The sequence below is a fragment of the Chiloscyllium plagiosum genome, unplaced genomic scaffold (genome assembly GCF_037043375.1).
Source record: "Chiloscyllium plagiosum isolate Xiang-an unplaced genomic scaffold, Cpla_swu_hap1 HiC_scaffold_3, whole genome shotgun sequence".
Classification (NCBI taxonomy): Eukaryota; Metazoa; Chordata; class Chondrichthyes; order Orectolobiformes; family Hemiscylliidae; genus Chiloscyllium; species Chiloscyllium plagiosum.
In genome coordinates this window covers 71,328,589-71,344,561 of record NW_028270141.1, presented here as the reverse complement: position 1 = coordinate 71,344,561, position 15,973 = coordinate 71,328,589, and the positions used below count along the sequence as shown (strand labels likewise).

General features: G+C 40.2%; 1 protein-coding gene across 1 annotated transcript in view; it reads left to right on the top strand.

Annotated features, from left to right (window-relative positions):
* l3mbtl3 (L3MBTL histone methyl-lysine binding protein 3) overlaps positions 1 to 15,973 on the top strand; it is a 170,153-nt gene that overhangs the window by 48,359 nt on the left and 105,821 nt on the right. The window contains exons 6-9 of the mRNA XM_043683587.2: positions 5,639 to 5,738; positions 6,970 to 7,064; positions 9,653 to 9,757; positions 12,093 to 12,228. Of these exons, the coding sequence (XP_043539522.1) occupies positions 5,639 to 5,738; positions 6,970 to 7,064; positions 9,653 to 9,757; positions 12,093 to 12,228 (436 nt within the window). The remainder of the gene's footprint in view (positions 1 to 5,638; positions 5,739 to 6,969; positions 7,065 to 9,652; positions 9,758 to 12,092; positions 12,229 to 15,973) is intronic.

The window sequence follows — 15,973 nt, the reverse complement described above, 5'->3', positions numbered from 1 at the left end:
CTGCTGATTGCAGAATATTCATCACCATTTGCAACTCCTCCAATACTGAAGCAATCCATGGTCAAATGCAACAAGACCTAAATGATTTCTGGACTTGGGCTGAAAAGTGGCAAGTAACAATGACCCTATCCAATAAGAGAAAATCTAACCATTGTCCCTTCGCATTCAATAGCATTACCCTTACTAAATTGCCCCCACTGTCAAAATTCCAGGGATTCTCATCCACTGATGAGAAACTGAACAGGACTAGCCATACTTATACAGTAGCTATTGGCGCAGGTTAAAGGTTAAGAATACTGCAGTCAGTAACTCACTTCACTCCCAAAGCCTGTCCAACATCAACAATGACTACGTCAGGAGAATGCTAGAATACTCCCCCACAGTGCATCTCCACTGATATTTAACAAGCTTGACACTATCCATGTCAAAGCAGCCTCCTTGATTGGTACCACATCAAAAGAAAAGAGGAATACTGTAAGGAGACCACATTGATGTTTTCAAAATCATGAGCGGGCTGAACACAGTAGATAGGGTCAAGCTGTTTTCATTTGTAAATGGAGCAAGAACAGGAGAATGTAGATTTAAAGTGATGTGCAAAAGAAGCAAGGGTGATGTGAAAGCACAGTTAGTGAATAGGCTATGGAATGTACTGCCCAGAAATGTGGTGGATCCAGGTTCAGTTGAGACATTCAAGAGGGTATTGGATGGTTTATTGGATAGTAATAGTGTGCAGAGATGTGAGGAAATAGCAGAAAATTAGCACCAGCTAATAAAGCTAGTGCAGGCATGATGGACTGAATGGCCTTCTGTTGCACCATAATAATTGTCATTCTCGCAACAACATTCAGTACTAGCAGTGTGTACCATCAGCAAGATCTACTGCAAAAATTCACCAAGGCTCTTTAGGCAGTATCTTCCACAGCCAGTACCACCCAGAATGATAAGGATAGTAGATACATGGGAATGCTACCCACCTGTAAGTTCTCTTCCAAGCCACTAAATCCCGACTTAGAAATACATTATTGTTCCTTTAATGTGGTTCTTAATAGACTGCAGCAGTTCAAGAAGACTGCTTAAAACCACCTTGTCAAGGGCAACTAGGGATGGGTAATAAATGCTGGCCCATCTAGCAGCTCACATTACTGAATTGTTATCACATTCATTCATTAAAAATCTGGAATAAAAATAGTGACCATATAATCACTGTCAATTGTTGTAAAAAATCCATCTGGTTAACTAATTTCCTTCAGGGAGTGAAATTTGCTGTTCTTTCCTGGCCTGGTCTATGCGTGACTCCAGATCCACAGCAATGTGGTTGACTGACTCTTAACTGCCTTTTGGGTGAATAGGGATGGACCATAAATGCTTGTCTCCCAGTAACATCCCCACCCCAATAAATAATTTAAAATGAGGAAGTAAAAAATGAAAGCAGAAACCAGAATATTGGAGTAAAACTTGCAAAGAAAAGGTTACAAATTGACGCAGTGGTTGCACTCTGAAATTGTTGAAATCAGTAATTCCAGCCGGTCGTAAAGTGATTAATCGACTGATTGAAGTGCTGTTTCTTGAGCTTCTATTGAACTTCACTGAAATAGTGTGACAGGCCAAGAGCAAAGATGTCAGCATGAGATTGGGAATGAAAATGACAGGTGACCAAGGCTGGTGAACTGAGGTAGTTCACAAAACATACACCCAGTGAGCAGTGAGTTCAGTATACTCAATTGAAAGTTATAAAAAAGTTACGTTTTACCTGGGTGGAGTATTTGTGGTTTTGATGGTAAGGAATAAGGAGGGTTAAGGGCAGGTATACTATTTCCTATGCTTGCATTAAAAGGTGACCTGTTTCATTAGATAATTGACCCTATTTGGATAAGCTGTATACTGCTTATTAGCCTTGTCTCCTTCCAGTTTAAACTCCTTAAGTGAACAATGATCAATTAACCCTATCGCACATTTTTTTGAGTAGTTACAATCATCACATTTGTTCATATGTTGCAAGAAATAGAGGGGAAGGTAATGCTGATTGGATTATGATTCTGTGCAAGAAGGCAATGGATAATAGCTAGTAGTTGAACATTTTCTTAATTTTGACTATTTGATTAAGTCAATAAATAAGCTTGTTACAACTGTCGGGGTCAGGATTACACTGATGGGCAATTCTCTCTCGGCAGCCTTCAAGGTACTAGGCGAACATATGATGTATCCCAGAGGCAGAATTCTTATCCTGAATAGTTAGCCAAAGTTCTGCTTTGATACAGTTCAGTAGCCACATTAAAGCTATGCCCAGAATCAGTTAAGTGACTACCATAGTTGATTATTAAGTGGCACCATATACGAACCATCAGGCGTTTCTGCTTGAAAGACAGTAGAAGAGCCAGAAAACCAGCAGATGTGTGCTATCAATTGCATAACTAGGCATGATTGATTTGAATGTCGTGGCCTTCTCAATATGCAAACCAAGCTCTAAAGCATGATTCTCAACAGTGTCACTGAATCACTTATTCCACATTGATGAGTAACGTAGCAAATGACATCAGTATCATGCATGCAACACACAATGGATGAAATAAATGCATTGATTTTAAATTTGAACATGGCATTTTATTTTTAAAATGCGCAATCCTCACTAGTGATTAAATACTTAGTTAGATGTTTGCAAGATCAAATTCAAATCACTATGTCAGGATGTGGATCACAAATGATACAGCAATCCTCTTAATCCATCGCCCCCCCAAAAAAAACTGTCAAAATCTTGGTCACATTTAAACTTTGCCTTTGGAACTGTGCAGTTAGGATTTCAAAGTAATTATTTCTGATAAATTTATTTAATCTTGGCACTGCTGCTGAACTTCCAGGTACTATGTATCAAAAATTGCATTTGTGACTGCAAATTGACATAGGCCTTGAGTCATTAGAGTTGACTTTACTTCTTTATTAGTCAACTTTGAGCAATCTTTCTTGTATTAACTTGTTTACTGCCACAGCTTTCTAAAGAGAGTAACATATTAGAGATGTTTGTTAACAAAACTGAACACAACTTTATTATCAAATGGTATCGAACCATGAGGCAATTTGAAATGTGTCCACTTCCATAAGTGAAACATGCACAAAGTACTCTGCTGCTGTACTCATTCATTTTCAAAGAATACTTCAGCATGGGAAATAAAGACATATGAATGAACATATGAGAAAGTTCAATGCAGTAATGGACTTTTTGCTTGTTTCCATTGGTATTCTTGATCCCTGCTACTGTTCTGCCATATGAGGAATAGGTGTAATTACAGAAATGCTTATTAAAAGTTGTTTGGAGAAAATCTGTTACAGAGAGATGGGGAAAACGCTTTTGAGCAACATCCATTTCGAAAATCAAAAGAGAAATTAACGTTGATAGTGTTGCCACCCTTTTTGTCCTTTTGATTAACAGTTGTAATGAATGTGTAATCATAAGTGGATTTGGCAGAACTGCAGGTTCTTTAAAAGAAAATCACGAATATTAAAATCTAAATTTAAAAAAAAAATTTCAGCTGTAAAGCATTTTATCTTGAGCAGCTTTTTGAATTTCTGTTTGCATCATCAGTGACTGGCTTGACTGAATTGAAAGACATTCCATTGGCAAATAAATATTATGTTATTAAGAAAGTTGAATGAGTATGTTTTACTTAATGATAGACATTTTTAAAAAAATGTCTATCTTCATGTGTGCTATGAAGCCATTGTGTGATTTGAAGTGCAAGCAGACTTTGAGAGAATGGACAGACTTAGCAGTTATGTGGTTTGGTGGAATCCCAAGCTATTTGTCACCAAATATTTGCTCAATGCCTGCGAGTTGCAAACATTGAGATGGTACTCAAAAGCAATTCACGGTTTAGGATGGTTGAAATTCTTACAGCTCTGCTCTGCAGTCAATTCGCACTTTAATCTGTAGTGAAAGGGCACAAATAACCATTGTTAGGGTGAGTGAGCACAAATGGGCTGGCCACTGACCGCTCGAGTTTCTGCTTTGTCTGCCATGGTGCCTTTAAGAATTACTAGTATGCTGCTTTAAGTAGTGCATGCTCCATCCATTTGTACCTCAGCTTGACATCAGGATGCTACCTGAAGTGTGCTCAAAGCACTGCTGCTGTCCACATTCAATTTCAATGCAAACTTCAGCATGGGAAATAAAGATAAATTTCAATGAAGATGTGAGAAAGTTGAATGTGGTAATGGACTTTTTGCTTGTTTCCATTGGTATTCCTTCTACTTTTCTAAAACATGTGAATAGGAGTAATTGCTTGTCAAAGGTTGTTTGGAGAAAGTTTATTACAGAGGGATAGGGGAAAAGACTTTTGACATTCTGAAGGCAAATTCTACTACGGTACTGAATGACAGCCTAAGAATTGGGATCATTCTATAATTTGATTACACAGTGCTTATATGAGGAATGCTTTGATGTCTCTGATTGGGTTTGACTGGAAGGAATGTGATCAAAGGTTAGCAACATGGGATTCAGGAAGAAGAATAGGCCATTCAGGCCTTTGAGTTTGCTCCGTGTTTCCATGAAATTGGTTTATCTGTTTGTGGTCTCGACTCCTTTCTGTTTGTCCCATCTCCAATGATTCTGGGCTGTCTCTTGTCTGTTACAAAGCTGTCTGAATCAGCCTTGAATAAAGCCTTCTCTGTTTCCTAGGGAAGAAAATTGCACACACTTATGACCCAGAGAGCAAATGAAAATCTCATTTATGTGTTAAAGAAGTGATGATATAAACTGTCCCCTAGTTTCAGTCTCTTCACATGAAGAAGCATCTCAGAGTACATATCCCTGTCAACCCCTTCATAATTTTGTTTCAATAAGAGATCACCAACCATTCTTCTAAACTCCCAGTAATGTATGCCCAACCTGTGCAACATTTCTTAAAAAGATAAACTCTGTAAGGAGGAATGAGTTGGGAAAACAAAACATTCTCTTGAATTGAGTTTTTTTTTGTCCTTGGTTTAAGAGGATACTTCAGATTGTGGATTAGGTAGGATGATGCTCTGTTTACCAGTGGACATATCATTTAGAATCCCTGGAATCATAGAATCCCTACAGAGTGGAAATAGACCCTTCGGCCCAACAAGTCCACACCGACCCTCCGAAGACTAACCCAGAAGACCAATTCCCCAAACCTGTTATCCTATATTTACCCCTGACTAATGCAGGGAGGAGAAAGTGAGGACTGCAGATGCTGGAGATCAGAGCTGAAAAATGTGTTGCTGGAAAAGCGCAGCAGGTCAGGCAGCATCCAAGGAGCAGGAGAATTGACGTTTCAGGCATAAGCCCTTCTTCAGGAATCTTCAGGAATAATGCACCCAACCTACACATCCCTGAACACTATGTGCAATTTAGCATGGCCAATTCACCTAACCTGCATATCTTTGGATTGTGGGAAGAAATGGGAGCACCTGAAGGAAACCCACGCAGACACTGGGAGAATGTGCAAACTCCATACAGACAAGCTGGAATTGAACCCAGGTTCCTGGCAATGTGAGGCAGCAGTGCTAACCACTGGCAACCGTGCTGTTCCATTTAAGATTGCTTGAACCTTCCAAGCCAAATGGATGTAGTAAAGTGTAATTTTGAGACTGGTTGAATAGAATATTATTTGTGTAATTTTAGGAAGAAAAACAAGGAGAGCTGAAGGTGCTGAAAATAACTCAGAACAACCATGTCCGAGCACGGAGAAAAAGAAAAGGTGATTCTGGATTATTGAAGCAAAGTAAGTTGTTATAAAACAAAATAATGCACAAAAAGAAATTGGTAATTATTTTATTAGCACTGTTTGTTCTTGAGGATTATAGTTTGTAATCAAAATGAATTTGGTTTATAATTGAAGCTGCAAGTTGAACAAAGACTGTATCAAGCAAAGACCGAAATTGCTGAAGCGACTCAGCAGATCGCGCATCATTTGTGAACTGAAAACAAAGTTAATGTTTCAAATATAGTGAGCCTTCTTTAGAACTGATAGCTAGGAATAATTGGTATATATGCTGAAGATGTTTAGAATTGAATATGTGCTCATGTTATTGTTACTGTGATTGAGTTGATGTAGTCAATATTATGGGATATTTAGACTAGTGGATGTTTTCTATATGAATGTAAGCAATGGTTTATGTTGATTTTTGTCTTGATCAGCTTCATTCAGTTCCCTAAAGTATGAAATGTAAACAGAGACAGTTACAGCAGAAAGGAAGAGTAGTAATTTTATTTTAACTCCTTGTTGTTTTTACGTTAGTAACAAACCCATGTTTGTAGTGTTGTATACATGCAGTTTATAACCTTAATTGTATTAGCTCTCAGTGTGGATATGTATTTTTTTCTAGAAGAATGTTTAAAATGGGTCTTACCTCTGCTACACAGAAACTGGAAAGTCAGTGTTGTAGGTTTAATAATATCTGATAGAGCAGTTTTTAATGCAGATTTAGAAATATCAAGCTTTTTTGGGCCATTGAACTCTAGTGAAAGAGTCATTAGACTCCGTCAAGTCACTAGAGTTCAAATCTGGTATTCAGATAGTATCGACTAAATTGGAGAGCCACAGGATTGGGCTGGGTGCTGATTTTACACCCTATCTTATGTAACAAAATGGGGTAATGTGTAAAAGTAGAAGTTGTATCGTATTTTATAAGTTAAAATTGACCCATTTTATGACCCAGATATGCTGGTGTTGTCTGAGGTTCTGGTTGGAACACTATATGCTAAGTAGTCCCTTGTGTGGAGAGTGTCTAGGTGAATAGGAGGAATGATCAAGGAAACGCTGGACTTGGCTGAACCTAGAACTGTGTGATATCTGTCAGTAGATAATGATATGCTTGTTGTGGGAGACAATAGTATATGAATCTTTATTAACTATTTAAAAGTTATCATGTAGTTCAATTTCTATTTTGAAGAATTTGCGAAGCACGTTATAATAAGCATGCTAAACTTGTGTTCGATACGATTTCCTGCAGCTTTAACGTTTGGTGGAAAGAGAAAAGCCTGGTGTTGGGCATCTTATTTGGAAGAGGAAAAGGCTGTTGTTGCACCGACTAAACTTTTTAGAGAGGTTAGTTTCGAGATACATGACTATTGAAGTAGTGACATCGCCGAGAATATGAGTGCATGTTATGTGGTAAAATTGTGCACCTATGTTTGTACATTCCCCACCCCCAAAAAGTGCCTTAAGATTTTGAGGGCTTTATGTACAGGTGCATCCATTAAAATAAACTGTATTTGTGGATACACAACAATATAGAGGCATGAGTAACTAACAAACTCCAGGCCAATTTCATTAGAGACTCTCTGTATTGGCATGTGAAAAATAAAGCTTCTTGCTCTCACAATAAAAAAACTCCAATATTTTCATGATTTTGGAACTAGTAGGAACATAGGAGCAGAAATATTGCATTCAGCCCCTCAAGCCTGCTCTGCCATTCTGTATTATCTCTGATCCTATACCTAACCACTAAATTCTCAAGCTATCCCCAAATTCCTTAATGTCACTCATAACTAGAGACCTATCAGTCCCTCTCTTAAACTTACTTATTGAGTGAGGCCTAAATGACGTGGGTTATAGTAGAATTTGTGGCAGAATCATAAAAGATGTCTGGCAATGCCCAACTTGACATCGTGAGCAACGAGCTGCAACTTTTATGCATTTACCGAGAAATGAGAGTTTCTTGCAAGGCAGTGCAAGTTTCAAAATGCTTCATTAATGCCACAGCTTGCCTCATTAATATTCGACTATGTATCTTATCAAATGCACTGAGCTAACAAGGTGTTGGGGTTTCTTAATATGGAAGTTAGAGCACATACTTGGCGACTTCAGCTCGCTGCTTGCTCGAAGGAAGTTTCTACGATGGATCTCAAACACCAGTATCTCAGGTCACACTCAACTGGCACAGGCCTGTGCTCCCCATGTCCATAAATATTGTAATCTGACATGCCAGCCTCTAACAATCCTCATGGCAGATCTCCAATTCACCTGCAGGATGCTTCTGCATGTTAATATTGCTCCCTGGGCTGCGCTGGCAGCTATCATCGTGATGTTGCTACAAGTATACTTTACACCAAGGGAGATGCATTCAGCTCACGATCTGACCACAGCTGCAACTCGGGGCTCTCCCCTTGCTGGAGGGGGCAGGGGAGTCTCCCAGTACAGTAAGTTGAGGGCAGCTTCTGATACCCATTCAGGGGCTTGGACATGATCAGTCAGTCACTTTGGCACAAGTGCCTCCATCTGAGGAGTGAATGTCAAGTCAGTCCAGCCCTGTACCTGTCTTGACGTTCTCTGCCCTATTATAGTTTGTTTTTCCTCCTGATTTAAGAGAGAGGTAGGTGTTACAGGAGATTAGTGTGTGATACAGCTGTTACTTTTGGTGTAGGTGGGAAGTTGGCCCAAGTGGTAGGCAGCACAGGGCATGTTGTATCCGGGTTTTGGTGGATGATGATGATGCAAATGTGAGTAAAGGCATGTGCCTTCGTGGGAGGTGGATACAGTATGGGAGATAGACAGTGAGTGAGAGGTGTCATTAGTAAAGCTGTGCTGTGGAGGAGGTCCATATTCTTCCTACAGTACAGTATATTCCTCCAGAATGCTAAGACTAACCTGACACAGGTGCCAACCTCCGACCAGGCTCCCATTGATCTGGCATTGTGGCTTTCACTCCTGGTTCTGAAGGAAGGGAAGGTCCTACCTGCATCCCACCCTGTCTAGCAGGACCTCCAGGTCCATCTCTGCCGTAACTGGGGCAAAAGTCAGAAACGATGCAAGGTAGCTCCAGACTGTGACAGTCCTTTATCCAGGAGCACAACAGCTTTTAAAGATGGTGCCAGCACCAGGGATACTGATCAATTCTGGGATATTGACAGAGTGAGAATTATTCTGGGGATGATACCCAGTAAGGTGGGCCAAACATCAGGCAGAGGTAATATAGGGTTGAGGTAGTAGGTTGGTTGGTTAAGATACGCCAAAAGAGTATACTGGGTCTCACTGTGAAAGAGATGCCAGAAGTCTCAATGCAGCTAGTACTTAGCCAAACAAGGTAAGATTGAACCTTGGACTTCCAAAGCCTCGGGACTACAGAATTTTAAAGATTGACCAACCTCTGAGTGAAGAGACTGTGAAGAGGCTTGCCTTCTAATCTAAGGCAGTGTCCCCAGCTTTACATCTTTTCTGTAATTATTCTCACCAATCCTTTAAGAACTTTATACAACGTCTCCTCATATAACAGTCCAAGCTTCCCAGGAATCAGTCTGGTGAACCTCCCTTGTACTCCCCCGTGATAAATATATCCTTTCTCAGACAAGAAGACCAGCACATAATTCTCCAGGTGTCGTCTATACAACTGAAGCAACTTCTTTGCTCCAGTGCCTAAAACCTCTTTAAATAAAGACTAACATTCTTTTGAGTTGTTTGCTGCAACTGAAAGGAACTTCAAGATCAAAGTTATGGACATCTGTTCTAATATTTGATTGTTACCAGATTTCTTTTAATTGTGCTCCAATGAAGTACTTTGGAATGTTTTGCTGTTTTTGACTTGTACAGTACCTGAGGTCTGCTAATAGACTCCTTTTTGTTTTCGTCATCCAGTGGAAAATAACCAAGCAGATAAAGAATATTTTTGTCTTAATCTTGTTGTCATTTTTTTCTAGTGCCAGTCATTTCCACAGAGCAAAAATGGATTTAAAGTTGGAATGAAGCTTGAAGGGATTGACCCCGAACATCCATCCATGTATTGCGTTCTTAGTGTGGCTGAGGTTTGTCTTCAAACATCACTTATTGATAAAGTAGCTAGAAATAAGTAAGTGTATTTACAAATATAGCATAGGAGATACCTGGAATTAGCAACAAGATCCTCTTTCTAAAGATTTGCGGTGCTGCATTTCAATTTCAATTCCAATTCGGTCTTGTCACATTTTGCGACCTGCGGATGTGTATTTTTAAACATTAATGATAGACCTGTTAGTGATTTGTGGATATTACAATTTGGAAATAAAACTTCAGTAAATTTCTGTTTCAACCTATTTTACTACTTGATATAGCTATGGGCAATAATCCCTTTATAAATTCCCCAGCCATAGAAACAGAAAATATAAATCACAAATCCAGCTTGAGAGTACCAACATGCTTTCTGGAGCTTTTATGTTTCTGGAATCTTATTTTCAAAAATTGTTATTTTGGAGATTAAAAACCTGTGGAGGTTCTATTGCACTGGTGTTTGTGTCTGCCTTATTCCAATTTTTGGATTTTTTTTTTTGAAAGTTCATCATGGCATCAAATGTCCATTGACTGCAGTTTCTGATATGCGTAGTTGCTGAATGTTGCTTGTTTTGATAATGTAGATGGAAGTCCATCCCAGTTGAGGAGTCTGTTTGCAAATATTAATTAACTAATTACTACATGTTCTCCTGTGTCTACAAGGGTTTCTACCAGGTGTTCAGGTTTCCTCCAGTTCTCCAAAGTTGTGCAGGTTAAGTGGATTGACCATGGTAAATACAGGGCTATGGGGATAGGGTTGGGAGTAAGCGTAGGGGTGGGTTTGGGTGGGAAGGTTGGTGTTCAGAGGGTTGTTGGAGACTTGATGGACGAAATGGCCTCTTTGCACAGAGATTCTTTTGAAAGTAGGTTCATTGAAAATTTCAAAACTGAGATTGATAGGTTTCTGGTCAGCGGTCTTAACGTTGACAAAACCATGGGGGGTACCTTCAGGTGTAAATTAGCCATGATCTAATCAAATGACAGATCAGACCTGAGGGACCTGGTTTAAACTTTTCCTGTACCTAACAACATTTATTAAATCAAAGACCTCTGTTTAAATTAGAACCTTATAGTGTGGAAAGAGGACCATTTGGCCTGTCGAGTCTCCACCATTAAAACCAGATACATTTTTGACACAACAGCAAAAACCCAACCAATGCAGAAATCAGTTAGTTTTTTATAAAAAGTAATTTGATCATTGTTTTCAGGAATAAGTGTATTGGCAAAGGTTTAAATTGTTTTAAACTAAAGCTATGATACTTCTCTTTGCAGAAGGGAATGTGAATAGATTATTTTTGATACACTAACTAGAGTTCTTTTTAAAAGACTGAGCTTGTAGCATGTGAGAGTAGTGAAGCACAGCCCCAGGGACTGAATCTGTGGTTGAACTGGGCTAAGCTTGCCTGCAGTGTGGAGGGGTTTTGGTTCGAGATGCGCAAAACTCCATCAAGTCACAAGGGATACAGAAGTCTGAGATATCAGTGTAACCTTGACAGAAGGTGTGCATGAAAAAAGGAAGAATTGACATATTGAGCATCTGCAGATGGCACAGAGGACAAGCAATATATTTTTAAAAATTCTATACACCAGTTTCCTGAGTATTTCCTATTTTAAATAAAAGAGAGGGAGTTAAAATATATGGAAATACAAATGGCTTAGGAGCTCTGATGAGGACAGAGATTCTAACTCACTTGATTGCTTCACTGCTGGCCACATTTTTAAAAACCTGGGCTTGAGACTATTCGCATAAATTGGGTGCACTGATGGTATTTTCAGCTACATCCAAAGCTTTAAATTTTAGAGCAATATTTTCCCTTTCTGTTGGTTGTGGATTGAAGAGGGTGATGTAGGCAGCCCATTTGCACAATAACTGGGCATATATTGTGGGGGGAAAAAAAAGCTTCTGTTGTCATTCCACCATCCCATTGATTTCTATTCTGAGAATAGCAAGTTCATGCTGTTGTGTGCACTAGTGTATTTAATGCTGAATAATAAAGTATACTTATACAGTTGTATTTTGCTTTGGGACATAAGGTGAAACTTGAAATTCTTGCTCACTGATGTCATTCTATCAATTCCAGTTTCTTTGCTGACATTAGTGCAGGGCTGAGATTATAGACTCTCAAAGTGCTTGACCTCATGATATTTTGCAATTTAGGATAACTGGTTGGAAACTTTGTGTCAGAATTGTATTCCAAAATCCTTTCTCTTCCTGTCTTATCGCTCTGATTTGCATTGTTTTACAATTTGATGTAATTTCACTTTATAAGGAAACTTGATTGATAAATTTCTGAGATGCTGAATATGAGATTTACCAATAAACTCGCCTTATAGGTGTGTGGCTACAGAATAAGGCTCCACTTTGACAAATACTCTGATTGCTATGACTTCTGGGTAAATGCTGACTCATCGGATATTCACCCTGTGGGATGGTGCGAGAAAACAGGACATAAACTTCACCCTCCCAAAGGTAGGTTCCAAAGTGATTTCAGAAAAGTTGACATTGATTATTCACAAATCTTTTTTTTAAAAAGGGATCACTAAAATTACTGTTAAACATGGGAAACGGTATCATTGACTAAATAGGCTGCAAGGATCACCCTAGACTAGCATTCCGTTCTCTTCACGATAGAAGTTTAGCCTGACTGTTTCATACCCAACAAGCTGCTGTGGAGTGAAACACCTTTTAATAGGTAACATGGGACGTCCGTGAAGAGCAAGGAATCATTGGTCATGAATTTTTACTTGTTTTTCATAGTTGGATTTTAACCTTTAAGCCATGTAGCACACGCTAACATACAAGGTCAAGAAAATGCCATCTAGTTCATTCTATCCCAACACAGGGTGAAGGCTGTATTAAAAGTACTTCATTTTTAATTTGACTGGATTGTTGGACTGCTCACAAGTTTGTCACTAATAGCTATGCTTTTTTTCCTTGTATTCTTAATTTATTTTTAACTGGATTAAACATAAGCACTTAGATTAGTTTTTAAACACCATAAATTTGATTCCTTTTGAATTACTGTGTTTTGGTTCTGTTCCCAACTACATAAAACGTTAAAAAATCAGGATTAAACATGGTAAATGCAGGGTTACTAGGACAGAATTTGGACTGGGTCTGGGTGGGATGCTCTTGAGCCATTGCAGATTGTATGGATTGAATAGCCTCTTTCCACATAGGGATTTGATTCTATGATATGAGTGACATGGTATAGAATCCCTACAGCGTGGAAACAGGCTATTGGGCCCAACAAGTCCACATTGACCTCTCTGAAGATTAAACCACCCAGACCCATTCGCCTACTGCTCTACATTTACCTCAGACTAGTACACTTAACTTACACATCCCTGAACACTATGGGCATTTTTAACATGGCCAATTTACCTCACATTAGATTAGATTAGATTAGATTAGATTACTTACAGTGTGGAAACAGGCCCTTCGGCCCAACAAGTCCACACCACCCCGCTGAAGCGCAACCCACCCATACCCCTACATTTACCCCTTACCTAACACTACGGGCAATTTAGCATGACCAGTTCACCTGACCTGCACATCTTTGGACTGTGGGAGGAAACCGGAGCACCCGGAGGAAACCCTCGCAGACACGGGGAGAACATGCAAACTCCACACAGTCTGTCGCCTGAGGCGGGAATTGAACCCGGGTCTCTGGCGCTGTGAGGCAGCAGTGCTAACCACTGCCACTGTGCTGCCCCCATCTTTGGATTGTGGGAGGAAACTGGAGTACCCGGACGGAACCCATGCAGACATGGGGCAGATGTTCAAACTCCACACAGACCGTTGCCCAAGGCGGGAATTGAACCCTGATCGCTAGTGTTGTAAGGCAACAGTGCTGCCCACAAATGATTACAGAAACCTACAGTGCGACCAAAGATTGGAATGGTTAATGACATATTTGATAAACTGGAAAAGTTTAGGGTCAACACAAACTCACCATGAAAACAAAAGTGAGAATTCAGAAATTCTGATGTACAGAAGCATGTGTTGGGCAATCGTTTGTTCTGACCCACAACCATTATTCCCAGATTAGATTAGGTTCCCTACAGTGTGGAAACAGGCCCTTTGGCCCACACAGTCCACACTGACCCTCCGAAGAGTAACCCACCCAGACCCATATCCCTCTGACTGATGCACCTAGCACTATGGGCAATTTAGCATGGCCAATTCACCTGACTTGCAAATCTTTGGACTATGGGAGGAAACAGGAGCACCCGGAGAAAACCACGCAGACACAGGGAGAATGTGCAAACTCCACAGACAGTCGCCCAAGGCTGGAATCGAACTTGGGACCCTGGTGCTGTGAGGCAGCAGTGCTAACCACTGAGTTGTCTCAAAAGTGAAAAAGCTTGATTGCCACCAAGATGTCCAATTCTATCTCTCTCTGGTAATTTTAATTGAAAGCATCTAATCCCACCAGGTTTATGTATTTAACTAACAAAACCGTTATGAACAAATTGCCCTTAACTGATGGTAGCAGCGAAATATGAATTACTGGTATGAATCTATGACTCCACCTTTCTTAACTACTGACACATACACACAAACTCATGTAAAGACCTGGATTTACATAAGGGGGAAAACACAGGGATAATATAGTTTGGTAGAGCCAGTCAGATTACAGGATTTTGAGTTTTAATTTAATATCTTCCCATTTCCTTCGATCCCCATTCAGTTCATCGCTGACACTACTTGGTTGTTTATACCAATGTTTGAGCTTCAAGTCACTGCTTTAAAATTGATCCTTTCAGTAATCTTGAAGGTTTTATTTTTTCATCCTTTTGACAGGGCCATGCGTAGAGAGCAGTTACATGAAAAAGTGGGTCAAAACAGCGAGCAGGAGCTTTGCTGGTACACCTCACTCAATGGAGAGAGAGAGAGAGAAATAGCGAGAAATCTTGATGCTTTCCCTTTGAAGATGAGATTCTCTCTGCTGCACTGCTCAAGCACAGATCCTTATCACGTGGACAGGGACCAGTCCAAACATTTGCACCCATAATAACTGGCCAATGGAAAGCTGACCAAGCCAGTGTCACTGTCCAATATCACTCTAAACATAAATAAGTGGAAGTGGTTTGTTTGGCTTTTTTTCACCAAAAAAGCATCTTGCGGAATCTTACAAGACTTTTGTTTTTTCTTTTAAAATTCATTTATGGGACTTGGGCGTCATTGGCTGGCCAGCATTGACAGCCCATCCCTGTTTGCCCTTGAGAAGGTGGTGCTGAGCTGTCTTCTTGAGTCACTGCAGTCCACTTGCTGTGAGTTGTCCTACAAGGGAATTCTAGGATTTTGATCCAATGACTGTGAAGGAATGCGGCATATTTCCAAGTCAGGGTGGTGAGTGGCTTTGAGGGGAGCTTGCAGGTAGTGGTGTTCCCAAGTACCTGCTGCCCTTGTCCTTCTATGTGGAAGTGGTTGTGGCTTTGGAAGCTCTGTCTAAGGATCTTTGGTGAATTTCTGCAGTCTGTCTTGTAGATAGTAGCAGCAATGTGTACTGCATGCTAGTGGTGGAGGGATTGAATGTTTGTAGATGTGGTACCAGTCAAGCAGGTTGCTTTGTCCTGGGTGGTGTCAAGCTTCTTGAGTGTTGTTGGAGCTGCACCCATCCAGGCAAGTGGGGAGTATTCCATCACACTCCTGACTTGTGCCTTGTAGATGGTGGATAGACTTTGGGGTGTCAGGAGGTGAGTTACTCTCCATACTCCCTAATCTCTGACCTACTGTTGTAGCCACTGTGTTTATGTGGTGAGCTCAGTTGAGTTTCTGGTCAATGGTAACCCCAAAGATGTTGACAGTGGGGGATTCAGTGATGGTAATACTGTTGAATGTCAAGGGGCGGTGCTTAGAATGTGTCTTATTGGTGATGGTTATTGTCAGGCATTTGTCGAGCGCAAATGTTACTTGCCACTTGTCAGCCCAAGCCTGGATGTTATCCAGATCTTGTTTTTGAGCACGGACTGCTTTAGTATCTGAGGATGATGCTGAACACTGTGCAATCATTGGTGAACATCCCCACTTCTGACCTTATGACAGAGTTTTCTTTGAAGAAATCAGTCTTTGTTTGCCTCTATCATTTTTAACCCTCTGAGGAATGAGGGTTATGGTGAGATTTGTGGCAGAATCAGACAAGAAGTCTGGCAAAGCCTATCTCGAAGGTAGGGTGTCCTGTTCTATCTTTTATGCTTTTCACGGTCTT